This window comes from Notolepis coatsorum, assembly GCF_963971535.1.
Source record: "Notolepis coatsorum genome assembly, chromosome: 2".
In the NCBI taxonomy this organism is placed as follows: domain Eukaryota; kingdom Metazoa; phylum Chordata; class Actinopteri; order Aulopiformes; family Paralepididae; genus Notolepis; species Notolepis coatsorum.
Window position 1 is genome coordinate 221,978,049 of NC_140166.1, and position 18,135 is coordinate 221,996,183.

General features: G+C 43.9%; 1 protein-coding gene across 4 annotated transcripts in view; it reads left to right on the forward strand.

The window, feature by feature from the left end:
* hectd1 (HECT domain containing 1) overlaps positions 1-18,135 on the forward strand; it is a 106,772-nt gene that overhangs the window by 13,785 nt on the left and 74,852 nt on the right. For all 4 annotated transcript variants that reach the window (XM_084309011.1, XM_084309010.1, XM_084309013.1 and 1 more), the window contains exons 3-8: positions 2,667-2,816; positions 5,250-5,484; positions 8,224-8,451; positions 10,163-10,444; positions 12,705-12,975; positions 15,615-15,691. In XM_084309011.1, the coding sequence (XP_084165137.1) occupies positions 2,677-2,816; positions 5,250-5,484; positions 8,224-8,451; positions 10,163-10,444; positions 12,705-12,975; positions 15,615-15,691 (1,233 nt within the window). In that variant the 5' untranslated portion in view covers positions 2,667-2,676. The remainder of the gene's footprint in view (positions 1-2,666; positions 2,817-5,249; positions 5,485-8,223; positions 8,452-10,162; positions 10,445-12,704; positions 12,976-15,614; positions 15,692-18,135) is intronic.

Here is an 18,135-nt window from a genome sequence, read left to right on the forward strand (position 1 = left end):
TTTTTAGGCGGATTTTCAGAAAATAGGGCTCCAGGCTTAACAGATTAATGGGTTAGGAAAAGTATCTAAAATAAGACATTCAGGGAATAACTGGTTACTAGCGGTGTCATGATTCTCCAAATTCAGTTTTGACGGCTATACCATCGAGGCTAACAACAGCTATGGGAAGAAATGGGAAATTTCAAGGGGTGGGATACAAACCCGGTGTAGGGAATAGGGTATGCAGGTTTAGGAAAAGGTCTTAGTCATTGTTTACTTTGGCCCCCAGCTGACATTATTTCTCCTCAACCAAATCCACTGACTGCCTTCCAATGCTTCTTCCCACATCTCATTTACCGCTTTTCACAAACTCCACGCACTCCCCAACTCTTCCAATAATGATACAGTCAATCGTGCTATAAATCCTCTGCAGCCTACTTCTACCAGACAAACCCTAGCTTTCTAGCCTCGCTGTTCAGTTTCTGCTGCCAAGTCTGCATATCTAAGCTGTTTCCTTTCATACGCCGCCTCCACTGAATCCTCCAGAAGCACGCTCAATTCTATAAAATAAACCAACCGCTGACTACGAGGCCATGATACTTGGTCAGGCCTCAAGTTAGTTAAACTATCTCTTGTGGAACAATGAGTTTTCCTACCAGATCTACCTGCATCTCCCAATCAGTAGCTCCATTTAGGTGACATGACTGGGATAACAATACAAAAAGATCATTGCCGACCTCTCCCACCCCGGACACAGCCTCTTCACCCTGCTCCCCTCTGGGAGAGGGCTGCGGATCCCAAAGGCTGTGAAAGCTCGTCACAGACTGAGTCCCCCCCCCCCCCCCCCCCCCAGTGACACTGGCACAATAACAATGACACTGGCAAAAATACTGCACTGGGACTGACCTGGAACTCTGCACTTTACTTTACACTGTATACACTTTATATATATATATATATATATTTATTAGGGATGTCCAATATTATTAGTATCGGTTGATGTCTGTATCACTCATCCAATGAGCAGTTATTGTTGTTGATGAAGCAAGTTTCTGTTTGGAAAGGCTTCCTTGGCTGGATCTGACCTGGAGTCGACTCACAATATCAAATAAATAGAGGATATTGATGATGGTTTTGTCACGGTCATTGTTTATAGAACTCACTGGGGAAGACACAATATTGCCACAAGATGTTGCCACACGGGTGACTTGAGGGAAGCAGGAGGGTTTTCCAGTCGCCCCTGCTGGTCACGTGTTATTCTCCTGGTCTGTGTCACGTATTATTCTCCTGGTCTGTGTCACGTATTATTCTCCTGGTCTGCAGAGTTATTATTCTCCTGGTCTGCGTGTCAGAGTTATTATTCTCCTGGTCTGTGTCTGTTATTATTCTCCTGGTCTGCAGAGTTATTATTCTCCTGGTCTGCGTGTCAGAGTTATTATTCTCCTGGTCTGTGTCTGTTATTATTCTCCTGGTCTGCGTGTCAGAGTTATTATTCTCCTGGTCTGCGTGTCAGAGTTATTATTCTCCTGGTCTGCGTGTCAGAGTTATTATTCTCCTGGTCTGTGTCTGTTATTATTCTCCTGGTCTGCAGAGTTATTATTCTCCTGGTCTGTGTCTCTTATTATTCTCCTGGTCTGTGTCATTCAAACTTACCTACAGATGTACATTCTCCAAAAAAAAAGTATGGCCAGTTATTTATAGTCTTCGTTCCCGGGGCTTATGTTTACTAACTGTCTCTCAGGTCCGTACTGACCTGGGAACAAGGGCGTTCAGGTGTGCTGCTCCCTCCACCTGGAATCAGCTACAAAACCACCTGCACTTGCATGAGCTGCTCTCACTGGTTGCTTTTAAAAACCCTTCTAAGCGATATGGAATCCTGCACATCTGGCTGCAGATGTTTTGACCGACTATAAATGGTTTTGTGAATTGTCCTTGTTTTAGTTTTAATTGCTATACGTTTGTTTTTTAAATTGTTCTCATCTGTAAATGTGCTGCTGCCTGTCTTGGCCAGGACGCTCTTGTAAAAGAGATTTTTAATCTCAATGAGACTTTTTCCTGGTTAAATAAAGGTTACCGGTAAGTAAATAAAAATACAAGTAAATAAAATACAAAATTACAGTAGCAATAGTATACGAGGAAAATTACAATAAATATGGGAGATAGAGAGAGAGAAGAAAAGGGGAGATGCACAGATAATGTTTACATTTAGAATGCCTTGTTGAATGCATCCAGTGAAATGAACACAGATCAATGCATACTTTTATTGTCAAAAGTATGCATAATGTTGTGTTAATTCCACGACAAGAGATATGTTGTTAGTTACCTGAAATTATTTAATTTGGGGGGGGGGGGCCTCCATACATCGTTATCGGTTGATATCGGTATCGGAAATTAAGAGTTGGACAATATGGAACATCCCTAGTAATGACTGGTGTGTGTTGCCCCTGTGCCCTCAGGCTAGCCACCATGGAGCATCCCTAGTAGTGACTGGTGTGTGTTGCCCCCCTGTGCCCTCAGGCTAGCCACCATGGAGCATCCCTAGTAGTGACTGGTGTGTGTTGCCCCTGTGCCCTCAGGCTAGCCACCATGGAGCATCCCTAGTAGTGACTGGTGTGTGTTGCCCCTGTGCCCTCAGGCTAGCCACCATGGTAATGAGTGACTGGTGTGTGTTGCCCCTGTGCCCTCAGGCTAGCCACCATGGCGGACGTGGACCCCGACACCCTGCTGGAGTGGCTCCAGATGGGCCAGGGCGACGAGCGGGACATGCAGCTCATCGCTCTGGAGCAGCTCTGCATGCTGCTGCTCATGTCTGACAACGTCGACCGCTGCTTCGAGACGTACGTTCAAGTTTCAAGTTTGTCTTTATTTGTCACGTGTTGTATAAGGTACATGTGCATTACAGTGAAATGCTTGGTTCTGTATGTGAGCCCCTGAGAATGTGCTTCATGCAGCAAAAAAGTAAGTAAAAGAAGAATAACGCTATACAATATACAAACTAAAGTGCCTCAAATAGATCCGCTATCAGCTCTATCTTAAATTTTTCTAAATGTTCAGTTGCTATTGCAACACTTATCTGTGTTTCACCACACACAAGTGCATGCCTACCAACTGTTCGCCTGTTTTACTGCAACACTACTATCACCGACATCTAAGAAGGGAGATCCCCTCTTGAACGGCCCTTCTAAGGTTTCTCTCCTCCACATTGCCTGTGGTGCATTTTTTCCTATTGCTAGGTTTTTGTGAGTTTTTCCTTACCTTCGTGTGGGGTACGTCTGGGAGTGTTGCATTGATTTATTTTGCATTTATTTAAAAAAATTGGGACTTTATGGTGTTCTTGTTTTGTTCTTGACTTATTGTGATGTTTCTTCTTGACTTGTTTAAAGAAGACTTGTCCGGCCCATGGGGACATTAACGTGTGTTGTCGGGCCGTATAAATACATTTGATTTGATTTAAAAGTACAACCTAAGTACAATGAAGTAAAATGCAGACAATGAGGTACAAATGCAGACAATGAGGTACAAAAACGTCACTCCTTCGCTGTCTTTACCGCCAACATCCTAGGACCGAGACTATCCAGTAATGCTGTTGTTTGATGCAACGTGTCGACACGGCCACCGTATTGAGTGGGAAGATGCAGAAGTGCCCATCCCCTCCAATAAAATATTTTATTTATTTATACTCCTCTTGGAGGCCTGACTTTTGACTCTACAGATTGTTATTTATGGCTAACTCCTCTTGGAGACATGACTTTGACTATACAGATTGTTATTTATGGCTAACTCCTCTTGGAGGCATGACTTTGACTATACAGATAGTTATTTATGGCTAACTCCTCTTGGAGACATGACTTTGACTATACAGATTGTTATTTATGGCTAACTCCTCTTGGAGACATGACTTTGACTATACAGATAGTTATTTATGGCTAACTCCTCTTGGAGACATGACTTTGACTATACAGATTGTTATTTATGGCTAACTCCTCTTGGAGACATGACTTTGACTATACAGATTGTTATTTATGGCTAACTCCTCTTGGAGACATGACTTTGACTATACAGATTGTTATTTATGGCTAACTCCTCTTGGAGACATGACTTTGACTATACAGATTGTTATTTATGGCTAACTCCTCTTGGAGACATGACTTTGACTATACAGATTATTATTTATGGTTAACTCCTCTTGGAGGCATGACTTTGACTATACAGATTATTATTTATGGTTAACTCCTCTTGGGGGCATGACTTTGACTATACAGATTATTTGTGCAAAACAAATTTTCACATTCCCCTGTAGAGGGACAGCTTCTCTGTACTTCCCTGAAGTCTGAGTTACATCATGTGTGATGTTGTCACTAATAGGTTGAACCTATCATGATGCAATATGTGGTAACTTGACACCTTTTTAGCTTCAGCTACACAAAGCTGACATGTCTTGAAATAACATGAGCTGCCGACTTGTAATTCCTGGTAAATATCAATGGGTGCTTGTTGCTAATTTGCATATTAATATATCCTTGGATTCTCAATGAGGGTAAAGCTGTACAGATGCTGACATTTTCAGTCGTCGATTGAACAATTTGGTGGACCAACGTTTTTTTTATTTTATTTTTTTACTAATTCTTTATTATTATTGTAGATTTATTTTTTGGAGCGTCTAAAATGCATCTTATGGGGATCTTTAAAACTATAAAAATCACACTTCAATAACCAAAACAACAGGCTGAATTCACTGATGTAACTACAGACTCATGATCACATGACTCGGAGAGGAGGATGAACGATGACATCCAGCCGCATGAGTCACATACAAACAACAGTAAATTATTTAGTAAACAATTATAATTTTGATGCTAGGATAACTAAATCAAATCTAATCTAATCAAGTTAATGTCCCCAATGGGCCGGACAAGTCTTCTTTAAACAAGTCAAGAAGAAACATCACAATAAATCAAGAACAAAATTGGAATTTAGAAAAACGACACTACCCAGCTCAAGCCAGCTCCTGTCAATCAAATGACTTGTGTGGATACACTTTTTTATTTATCTTATCTTTCGGGATTATCTACCACAAACCTGAACGTTATTGGCGTAAATGAGAACGCAGTTAGTTTCTCTACCTTTCTGTGAACGTCTAGCAAAAAAACGGCGTTGCAATCTGATGAAAAATGGCGGCGGAATCTACATAATAAAAAAAAAAGTAACTGTACTTGCAGTAGATACTAATAGTGGTGATACTAAATCCCCCCCCCCCCCCCCCCCCCCAGGTGTCCCCCTCGCACCTTCCTGCCGGCGCTGTGCAAGATCTTCCTGGACGAGAGCGCCCCGGACAACGTGCTGGAGGTCACGGCCCGGGCCATCACCTACTACCTGGACGTGTCGGCCGAGTGCACCCGCAGGATCGTGGGCGTGGACGGGGCCATCAAGGCCCTCTGCACCCGCCTGGTGGTGGTGGAGCTCAACAACCGGACCAGCCGCGACCTGGCGGAGCAGTGTGTCAAGGTGAAGGAAGGAGGGAGTCTTTATTTAGAACAGGATTTAACCCTTTCACTGCCACACGACAGAAGGTTAACCTTTTACTATCACACGACCGTGTGATAGTAAAGGGTTAACCTTCTGTCGTGTGGCAGTGAAAGGGTTAACCTGCTGTCGTCGTGTGGCAGTGAAAGGGTTAACCTTCTGTGTATTGTCGCCGTGACAGGGTTAACTGTTTGGTAGTGCGGCAGTGAAAGGGTTAACATTGAAAAGAACATAAAATAAATAAATAATATCAGTATCCATAATGTAGTACAAAAGAAAAAGAAACCGGCTTAGAATCCGCACGCACGCACGCCCACACACACACACACTTGACCTCCATGCCAGACCTCAGCCTCATATATGCTGAAATATGTGGCCGCTAGAGGGTGGGGACACTTTTGTAGACCAACCAAACCAACAGAGTGAGCTATAGAGCTGCTGGTCGCAGCTGAAAATACTATACATGTTTTAAAACTCCCAATAACGTGAGTAATAAATAATGACGTGAAACTTAAATAACGTGAACACTGTGTGTCGGAGGGGATACTGACTTTGGGGAATGGCCGGCGTCACTATTTTGCAGACTGCAGATATCTCAAATCCGCATATCATACAGAAACTATCTGGATAGATGGATGGCACTCTGTGTTGAGCTGCCCCTTTTTAAGACTGACTCAAACTGCGCATGTATTGAAGACATGGTGTGCTTCCCAAACCGGCTGAATAGCCAGGAAGTCAACACTCTGTCTTAAAGGAACCTTTTCTGGAAATTAGCTTATTTGCCATCTACCCTGGAGTTAGATGAGCAGATACATACCCTTTTCTTCTCTGTGCATGCATTAGGCTTAGGGAACAGCCGCACCGTTAGCCTAGCTACTGTTCCGAGTATGTATCTGCTTAGAAAACTAAAATGTCTCATTTAAAAATCTGTATTTCTCCACGTGGTAAATACACAGGTCACAACATGTTTACAGGAAAGTTTTGGAGTTGTATTTCGTGACTGTTGGGAACTAGGCTAGGAACCTACTTCCAGTGAATGACGCTAAGCTAGGCTAGCAGTGTGGGTGTTCCCTACGCCTAATGCATGCACAGGGAAGAAAAGGGTATGTAATATGTATCGACTTGTCTAACTCCAGGGTAGATGGCAAATTTCCAAAAAAAGTTGGCATGTTCCTTTTAATAAATATAGAATACTCAAGAAGGATAATCTACCTGCTTTACATGGAATAAAGCACTTCCATCCAGTCATTGTATTGAATATGTATCACGCCAACAGCGTATATGTACCACTACGCTTTGCTAGCTTCAGATCACAGCTGTATATGGACCGTTACACTTTGCTAGCTTCATATCACAGCTGGGAAAATTAACATAGACTGAAATTAACTTTATATCGGTCGGTTGATATCGGTATCGGAAATTAAGAGTTGGACAATATCGGTATATCGGTATCGGTAAAAAAGCCAATATCGAACATCCCTAGTTTTGAGTTTAGATTTAAAAGACTCGATGGAGGGGGCAGATTTGATGGACATGGGGATGCTGTTCAGGAGTTATTTTCGTAACCACCTAATGGCCTAACCGAGCGACCGTCACCCTTCGGGAGCTTGTTCTCAATGTGTTGGTTTGTGCTCCTCCATGGTATTTGGTGCCGGTCAGGCGGCTGTTGTCGGAGGTTTCTTAGGGGCTGAGATGATTCTGTGTTTGTGGATCAATCCATCTTTTGTTGTCCCTCCCCTGGGTTATTGAGAGGAGTCAGGCGCTCGCTTTGAAACGGTGGTCTGTTCTTCTGTACAAATTAGGGCTTGGCGATATGCCCAATATATCAAAATATCCACAATATTTCCTTGAGTCACTGACAATATAACATCATTTGACAGTATATTATAGGCGTGGTCTTAAAAAGTCTTAAATTCAATAATTAGAATAAAAAAAATAAAGATTTTAAGGTATTGGATTTGGAAGTTACTTCTTTCAACTTCAACTTCAAATTACTTTATTTTTCTTTCGGAACTTCATTTGGATTTGTGATAATTTCTCTGTATCTCGTTTTAAATGTAAGCAGTATGGTAAGATCAACAGTGCCCAACCATTTGGGGGATTTCCAGCACAAATTACAATGTGATATGATTTTTTATGTTTTTATCGTGTAAAACACGTTGATCCAATGAGCCTGACGGTGTCTTGCTTTATTTGGCGCCGATTGCTCTCTTGAGCTTCAGTTTATAAATGTATTCATTAATGTATTGATTTATTTGTTCCTTATTCTTCATAGATTTTATTTGATCTTTATTTATCTCGAACACAACAAACATACAAATCACAGTGTGCGACAAAAGGAAGCACAGCTTCCTTTCTTACAATAAACAATAATAATATTTCAAATAAAATGATCTTGGGAGAGACAAAATAATAATGAATAAAATAAGGTTAAAAAACAACCATTATTTTTTGTTTTGAAGAAATACATTTTAAGAGTTGACTTCGAGGCTGGTTGTCTGAATTACGGACTGAACATTTATTTGTCTTTTTCGTTATTGGTTGGACCGGCCATTGTTTTCAGAAGATGTCATTTGGTCAAACTAAGTGAGAAGGTAAACATCGGGTTACACCTGTACATGTAGACGGGTCAACCAACCAGACAAAATGCATAATAATCTAAGCTTGGATTCTATTAAAGTTAAATTATTATTCTCTCTCTCTTTATTTCCTCCTATACAGGTCTTGGAGTTGATCTGCACCAGAGAGTCCGGTGCCGTGTTCGAGGCCGGGGGGCTGAACTGCGTCCTGAGTTTCATCCGAGACAGCGGCCACCTCGTCCACAAGGACACGCTGCACTCGGCCATGGCCGTGGTCTCCCGTCTCTGTAGCAAGATGGAGCCCCAGGACCCGTCCCTGGAGACCTGCGTGGAGTCCCTGTCGAGCCTGCTGAAACACGAGGACCACCAGGTAGGAACACACACTGGACCCCGGGTCACGTGGCAGGGCTGTACGGTTACACCATTTAGTAACACAAGGCTCCCTGGTATAGCTGGACCCCCCCCCCCCCCCCCCTACCTGGAGACTCGTATATACTGGTGTCTTGCGGGTCCAGCAAAAATACATAGGACCCAGTGCCTTAAATCCGTAGCTAACATTGTATCTCAGGACTTTAGCGTGTCTATTTTTATCATGCCCATTTTATGTCTTTTTATTACCTGTTTTTTTTATGTCTATTTTATTATTTAGTATTATATCAAAGCGGGCACGGCCACTGTATGCCCTGGTATTTATGTGACAAATAAAACTCTTTGTTCTGTTCAAACAGATATCAGTTGTTGCATATCGGTGTTATGAACTAGTGTACTCTAGGGGGGTACGAAAATCCAAGCTCTAGCCCTAACATTGACGTGTGGTATTGAGGAAAACAGAATAAACGGTGTTAAGAGGAGTAACGGTAGGGGTTAGCTTACCGCTTCAGTACACAAGGCCACAGCCCTGGGCGAGCGCCGCCTCATCCCTCCTGAGCGGTGTGACTTGGCGGTGCTCCATCTGATGGGTAGTTCACATTTAATACTTTGGTTGGTTTGGTTTGACAAAACAAACACTGTTTTTCGAAACAAACAAAAGTCCACGGGGTGTTCGCGCTGAGCAGAGTGAGAATTCAACCACCTCCCTCGTGCCGCTCCCCCGCTCCACTTCCTCCTCCACTTCCTCCTCCACTTCCTCCTCCACCGTCTTCAGCTCAACTTTATTGTGACTTAGGCCCCGTTTAGACGAGCGTTTTGTGAACAGAAACCGCAAAAGTCATCTTGCGGTTTCACTTTTAATTTTACGTTTAGACGAGTGTTTTGGGATGGAATTCTGCGTGCAGACGACGCTGTAACGACTCGAGACGACGGAGCCCCACTGTCACACGATTGGTGCATATGTCACATGACGTGCTGTGAAGACCCGCCCTACTCTGCCTCTGATTCGCAGACTGTGGATGGGGAATGTGATTGCACCAAAGCAGAGTCACTCACAGACAGTGGGTCCAGTCACGCCGCGGGACAGATTCTTGTGTATTTAACCCTTTCACTGCCACACGACAGCCGGTTGTGTGATAGTAAAGGGTTAACCTTCTGTCGTGTGACTCGTGTGGCAGTGAAAGTGTTAAAAGTACTGCCAATGTAGCCTTCAGGTGATCTCCGTTGATATAAGTCAGACATACTTGCTTTGTTTACGTCTCGGCTACTGGCGCATACCTGCTACCTGTGACGTAAGCAGTACGCGCGACCAGAGCCGTGACAACCCTTTCGTCATCGTTTTAACAGATTTATACGGTTTGACAGTTTAGACGAGATCGCAAAGCTTTTGCGTTTCTAGGAATTCCACCCTGGAAGGTAGTCTCACTTTTTTGCGGTTTCACCCCGTAAAAACGCCGTTTCCGTATAAACGAAAGGCACATCCGCAAAAATATTTTTGCGGATTCACCTGCTAGCGTTTCCGTCTAAACGGGGCCTTAGTTCCAGCTCCTAGTGTACACATGTGCACTCATTCCCACACATGTATCAATCAATGCTTGACTGCAGTAAGAGAGAGATTCAACTTCTAATCGGCCCATTCTCAGATGGGTGCACTTTTTTTTATATTACTGTGCAATATAATAAACCGTTCATCTCGTCTCCATTCTCTTCAGGTGTCGGACGGCGCGCTGCGCTGCTTCGCCTCCCTGGCCGACCGCTTCACCCGCCGCGGCGTCGACCCCGCCCCTTTAGCCAAACACGGCCTGACGGAGGAGCTCCTGTCCCGCATGGCGGCCGCGGGCGGCACGGTGTCGGGCCCCTCCTCGGCCTGTAAGCCGGGACGCACCTCCACCAGCGCGCCGCCCACCACGGCCGACTCCAAGCTGAGCAACCAGGTGTCGACCATCGTCAGCCTGCTGTCCACCCTCTGCAGGGGCTCACCGCTCGTCACGCATGTGAGTAGAGGCCCCGCCCCGTCTGGGTGACGCTGTGTAACAACGACCCATCATCTACACGCACTGCACACGCACACGCATGTACACACTCACTTTAAACACACACTCACCTTACCACTCACTTTAGACACTTTATATTTATCTATTATTAAAGAGATTTGCACCACATTCAATACCTCATCTGTACCCTACCCCACGTTTTGTACCTCTGCATTCTACCTCACTGGTACTCATTTTACTCTGTATTGTATATTGTATATTGACTTTACCTACTTTTTACTTCTTAATTCCTTTATTTCCTTACTTACTTTCTCTTTACTGTATGTACAGTAGCACACTCTCAGTGGCTCAGAAGAAACAAGCATTTCATTATAAAGTATCCTGTATTTTGTTCTGACAAATAAAAACAAACTTGAACTTGTAACTTGAACCTTGACATGTTCTGTGTTGGGGTTTAAAACCTCTTAAGCCCTAGAAAATGTGCCTAAAAGTACATACCCAAGTAAATGGAAGATTGCTCCACTTCTACAAGGACCATTTGCATGTTCTTGGTATCTAGGCACATCTATGGACCTCAGGGAATGTATTCCCAGTGTCGGAGAAATATTGTGCCTGTTACTAGAGCTGCCGCGATAACCGCATTACCGCGGTATCGCTGTTGCATCACGCTCACCGCAGAGTTAGGCTGAATACCGCGTCACCGCTGTTTTTTATCATAATAATAAAGTTGGCTTGCGGCTTGCGGCTCTGCAGATATACCCTACTCGGTTCCAAGCGACCCTATTGGGTAGAAGTGGTACCAGAAAAGTCATGTGAAACATTGCAGACCACTGACTGGTCAGAAGAGAGACGCGTCACACTTTGTAGCCTCAGTCTGAACAAAAACAGAACGCCGGCGCCGCCATCTTTACTGCCTCGCTAAGGATGCATTTTGTTCAGGATTTGTTTGCGACAGAACCAAGCAATAAACAAAAAATAATGGATTCACTGTGTATTCTGCCTTATTTATTGATGAAACAAAACCGACATCAACCCAATTTACCACCGGGCGGAGAGTTTAGTGTCACAACAAGATCGCTGATGTGTTAAGTTTGTTGTTGTTAATACTACCGTCAGCCGATATACACGAGAGGTAACGTTAAACCCGGGTTTGCTTGGTAGAATACACAATGAGAGGTAACGTTAGCTTTGGCAGAATAGACGCAACGAGAGTCTGGTTAATGTTGTTATTGATTGATTGATTGAAACTGTGTTAAACTCTGGCTTGCTGCAAGCCCTCGGACATCTATGCCCACGGAGCTTTCAGTGTACACAAGCGAGCGGCCCCGCCTGCATCCCCACACACGGAGACAAACGGAGTAGTACCTGGCTGCAGTGGAAAAGGAACGAAGTACCAGGTGCCTAAAGCGGGTCAAGTCGAGTAGGTACTATGCAGTGGAAAAGCGCCATTAGACTAGAGGCAGGCTATAAGAGTAGACTACTAAAAAAAAAAAAATGCATTCAAACTTTTTTTATTTTTTGTGCGCACTGTGCGGTAATAACCGCGGCGGTAGGAAATATTTCGCAAATTCGTGCGGTAAGGAAAATATCAATACCGCGGCAGCTCTACCTGTTACTATGCTTGAGTAAATTGTAATGAACCAAAGGAGACTATCAATTATTATACTTTTTTATTAAAAAGATTGAAATAAATGTTTGACAGTGAATAACACCACGCTAACATTGACCAGACGGGAAGAATTGCCACTGAGCTCATTCAGCACCTTCTTGAGATCAAGTGTACTAAAAACCTAAGCAAATGAATAAAGGGCAGATGATTTACAGTTTTTTTTTTGTAGATACAGTACTGAATTTTGCCATCCGGACACATGACATTTGAAATATGAATATAAAATATTGAATATCAGGCCTATAAATGACCTTATTATGGCCACGTCATACATCTATGGATCGGGCCAAATCTCCTCTTTCCAATGGCAAGAGTTAAATCTGGATTTAGTACCACCATGCACCCGTTACAGGGCAGCAAAGACTATGAATGAAATCGACTAAGTACAGTTACTTTTTTGTAATGTAAATAGCTCCGCCAACACTATAATCGTGAAAAGAACGTCAAATCAATATGGTGTGAGCTGGGAAGTATTTTACTAATAACACTTAAAATCATTGGTAAACAGACGTAGTGCTGAAAATATACACTTTGACTGCTGTTTTCTCTCTCTCTGTCTCTCTGTCTCTCTGTCTCTCTGTCTCTCTCCAGGACCTCTTGCGGTCGGCCCTCCCCGACTCCATGGAGTCTGCCCTGGGGGGAGATGAGCGCTGTGTCCTGGACACCATGCGGCTCGTGGACCTCCTCCTGGTGCTCCTGTTCGAGGGACGCAAGGCGCTGCCCAAGTCCACGGCCGGCTCCACGGGTCGCATCCCGGGCCTGCGGCGGCTGGACAGCTCCGGGGAGAGGTCCCACCGCCAGCTCATAGACTGCATCCGCAGCAAGGACACCGACGCACTCATAGACGCCATAGACACCGGAGGTGGGTGCTGGAGCACACAACAAGTGTCTCTGTGTGTAGGACTGCTGCAGGCATTAACCCTTTCACTGCCACACGACAGAAGGTTAACCCTTAACCGTCGGTAGTGTGATAGTAAAGGGTTAACCTTCTGTAGTGTGGCAGTGAAAGGGTTAACCTTCTGTGTATTGTCTCAGTGGAAGGGTTAACCTTCTGTAGTGTGGCAGTGAAAGGGTTAACCTTCTGTGTATGTCGCAGTGGAAGGGTTAACCTTATGTGTGTTGTCGCAGTGAAAGTGTTAACCTGCTGTCGTGTGGCAGTGAAAGGGTTAACCTTCTGTGTGTTGTTGCAGTGAAAGGGTTAACCCTCTGTGTGTTGTTGCAGTGAAAGGGTTAACCTTCTGTGTATTGTTGCAGTGGAAGGGTTAACCTTCTGTGTGTTGTCGCAGTGAAAGGGTTAACAGTTTGGTAGTGTGGCAGTGAAAGGGTTAAATAACTGGGATCAGGATTATATGAGACAATGCTGCAATAATCAAATAATCATGTGAGACAATCCAATCTTTTACGATGATGTCTGTTATTTAGTATGGTTGCAATCTTCTTCCTCTTCAATAGTAACTTTAAAAGCGAATACTTTTGCAAATTGGACACGGTGGACCTCATCCTCGAACGCAGTTACAAAAATGTTAAGAAATTTCCTTCACGGGCGGCTAGGTGGCGCAGTGGGCAAGGCGCTCGACACCAATGCAGTAGATGCTGGGTTCGAGCCCAGCTCTCTGCGTTGCTACCAGCTTGGCTGGTCGTTCATACTAATACAATTGGCAGTGTTAGGGGGTGGGAAGCTGGTGGGTGGGGATCGGACGTTGTGGACAGCGACTCCTACAGGTCGGTTGGTGCGCCTGCGCAGTAGAATCAGGAAGCAACGGGGGCGGCGTGTGTCCCTCCCACGCAGACCCTCGCCGCTGAGAGATTGCGCTGTACAGGTGAAAAGATGCGACGGCTGCCTCCTCGAGTACCTCGAGTATGCAAGGCTTCGTCCACATTGCAGCCGGCTTGTGGGAGGCATGGCCTAACAACGTTCGAGACGGGGGAGGGTAGAATTGGACAATGCGAAATTGGGGACAGGAGAAAAATTGAAAAATAAGGAGAAAAAGTAGATAAAAAAAATATATATATTTGCCATTTTCGTATTAATAGTCCATATACCGTCTTGTTCTCTATTGTTTATTATTGCTGGTTTTACCGTGCTCAGTGTGCACATTGTAAGAGCCAATGGAGACACATTCCCCTGCTCATCTTACTGGTATGATGTTGCAGCATGTGACAAATAAAACCTTGAACTTGCATGTAGACCTGAACAATCAATCATGTCAATTTAACCATGCCATCGAATAATCTGTGATCGTTTTTGTTGTACTGTACTTGTGCTGTATAATTTGTATTACCTATTGCAGTCATAATAAGATATTTAAGAAGACACTTAGAAAAATGTTCAACAATGAGGTCCAGTCTTCTGTTCATCCACTAGCTCATTACTGGGATGCAGATCAAGTTGCCTGTTAAATAAGTTAAATCTCACCACGGGGCGCCGGCGCGGGGGGTACAGGTTTCCCGCGCTCTGATCTTATCATCGCAGTTTACCACGGTGAGCGACATGGATCTCGTTGCAAAGACAAATACAACTTCACCAACCTGGGCGCACCTTGGACTTAAGCCAAATGAGACAGTTAAATCATTAATTGCAGTTATTTGTGAGACAATAATCTTAAAATCTGTTAGGAAAAATAAGAAATTATTAAATGTAATACCAGGACACCTACTTCCCTCACATCTTCAAAAATGTAAATTATATTTAACAATAATTATAAATAATACTGTAGTACGAACAAAGTAAAAATAAATACCGTAAGTAAATAATTTAATTAAAAAAATAATAAAAGATATAACAATTATAATATTAAGGGGCGGCTACGTGGTGCAGTGGGCAAGGCGCTCACCACGAATACTGGAGATGCTGGGTTCGGCTGTTCGAGCCCAGCGCTCCACATTGCTTTCAGTTTAGCTGGTCGTCCGCACTAATACACATTGGCAGTATTAGGGGGTGGGAAACTGATGGGTGGGGATCGGGCGTTGTGGACAGCGACTCCTACAGGTCGGTTGGTGCGCCTGCGCAGTAGAATCAGGAAGCGATGGAGGCGGCGCCCCTCCAAAGCCCAGACCCCTGACGCTGAAAGATGGCGCCGTGCAGGTGAAAAGATGCGACTGCTGTTACCTCGAGTATCGGAGGGGACTTGTGCTATGTATGACTTAGTCCACATTGCAGCCGGCTTGTGGGAGGCAAGAAACGGCGTTCGAGACAGGGGAGGGTTGAATTGGATGATACGAAATTGGGATGGGAGAAAAATAGAAAATGGGAGAAAAAGTGGATTAAAAAAAAACAATTATAATATTATATTATATATAATACTATTTTATATAATATCATGTAATAATAATAAGATATAATATTATATTTAAAAATCGCAGCCTGTTCAAAACATAATGATTTATTAACTTGGAATGTATTTGTTGTAACGGTTGTTATTTTCACCTTGTATGTCCAAGTGCACCGTGAGGACGATCTATTTCATTACGGTTTGTTATGTTTGGTCTGTTCTGTTGTAGCTTTTGAGGTGAACTTCATGGATGACGTGGGACAGACACTCCTCAACTGGGCTTCTGCATTCGGCACGCAGGAGATGGTACTTACAGCACACACACGCACACACACACGCATGCACACACGCACACACACACACACACGCACATGCACATGCACACAGACACACAGGCAGACACACAGACACACACACACAGGTGCTATAGATTACATTTGTATATATAGAGTAATCATTAAAAAAATTACTATTTTCTGCCCGCAATACTTGCTACCCAATATGCACAAATGTGCTACGTTATGTGTAAATGTGCGCCATGTGCCTAAAGTCAGTGCGAGAGAGTTTCACTCGCACTCGCGACTAAAATAGTGAACCGGGGAAATTATTTTAGGAGCATGTGTGTGCCAGTTCGATTACCTAAACTAACGTGAGCTGCAGTTATAACTGATCCTGGAGCTGCTCAGTGGAGTCTCTGAGCAGAGAGGTTTCACTCTCTCACTCTCACTCTCACTTTCACACTCTCACACTCTCACTCACTCACAAATTATAATTAATAAAATAATTGTATAAAGAATTTTCCATGTTCTGTCATCTAATAATATTATGACATAACTTTTTCCTGATACCACGGCATGGTATCGTTTTAGAATCGGTATCGAAGTCTAGATTTTGGTATTGTGACAACACTAATAGAAGACGGACAGAGACACACACACGCCCGCTAATGGGGCTTACTCATGGCATCTGTTGTATAGCAGCTATTGTCGTGGAGGTTAAATGGAGCTTTGGTAATGGAGGGATTAGCCACACGACATCATGTTAGTGACGAGGAGCCCGGAGGAGGAAGAGGGGACCATTGTGGTCGGAGCACTTGAAGGACTATTGCAGTCGATGTTTTATTAAAAAGCGTTCAGACTCTTCTCTGCAGTTCTACCATTTAATTTCTATGTACTCTGTTTCTGCCTCGGCTAGTGTTTCCTAATAGGCATGTTTGATTTGATTTGTATTTGTCTCAAACATTTGTCTCTGAACATTGTTGCTCAGCTGATAGAGTTGTGCCCTTCCTGATGGCTTGTCGTACAGAACTTGTAAGTCGCTTTGGATAAAAGCGTCAGCTAAATGACTAAATGTAAATGTAAAATGTAAACATAGAAACATAAAACAAGTTTAAAAAACTAAAAGGTAAATAGTCAAAGACTATTTCCATACAATAAGTGTTCGAGAAGGAACAGGGGGAAGTAAAAAACGTACCAAGCCCTGCCCCTTCCTATTATAATTTAATACAAATAAAAAGAATATAATGAAAAATAAAAGTACAGTTTTTTTTTTATATATCCAATTATCCAAATGAGAAAAAATATGTATTAGGCAGTCACATTACTGCTCAAGCTCCTCTCTTAAGTGCTTGTTTATAGCTACCTTTTAAATTGATTGATATTATTGCTTAATTTTATACTCTCCTCCAGACCATTCCAGAGTGATACCCCACAAACTGCAATGCACATACTTTTAAGAGTTGTACGTACAATGTTTAATTGTGGGGGGCCACAGTATTGGACAGACCCACCACAAATAGTTTTCCAGACGTGTGTGTTGCATGATGCCGACTGTCTATCTTACCAAGCAGCCACCACCACATATATAACCGGAGACCTGTTGGATGAACTCTGTTGGGAAGATTAATAAGGATGAAAGTAGCCCCCCATAATATAGGCTCACTAATTGGACAGAAATGTGTCTGTGGTAATTCAGGTATTTATTAGGGATAGTCGTTTTATTAGCGATGCACCGATGCCAGGCTAGAATATTGGTCGAATTTCCTCGATGCTAAAATCCGATACCAAGAAACGCAACGCAAAGTGCCTTGATTTGCTGCATTTCTGACACATTAACTCCCTAATGGAGAAACATGTTTTTTGTTCTATGACCCCAAAATGACCAATGTCCAAGTCTACAGTATACTGTTCATTTAAAGGTAATGGGTCGGAATGGTACTTGATATCTGCCGATGCCCAAAGCTCAAGTACCTGTATAGGGACTGAAAAAGTCAGATCAGTGCATCCCTAGTTTTAACGAGGAGAGTTAGCCTGGGTCGTGTCATGGTGTCCGTGTTGTTGTCCCCTCCTCCTGGGAGAGTTATCCTGGGTTGTTGTGTCATGGTCTCCATGTTGTTGTCCCCTCCCCCCTACATAACACGGCCATGCTGAGATGCCTGACATTCTGAAGATCAGCTGGCATGGAATCTTGAGTCACTTGGCAACGACCACAGAGCAGGCCTGTCCCCCTGGCTGCCACTAGGCAACGACCACAGAGCAGGCCTGTCCCCCTGGCTGCCACTAGGCAACGACCACAGAGCAGGCCTGTCCCCCTGGCTGCCACTAGGCAACGACCACAGAGCAGGCCTGTCCCCCTGGCTGCCACTAGGCAACGACCACAGAGCAGGCCTGTCCCCCTGGCTGCCACTAGGCAACGACCACAGAGCAGGCCTGTCCCCCTGGCTGCCACTAGGCAACGACCACAGAGCAGGC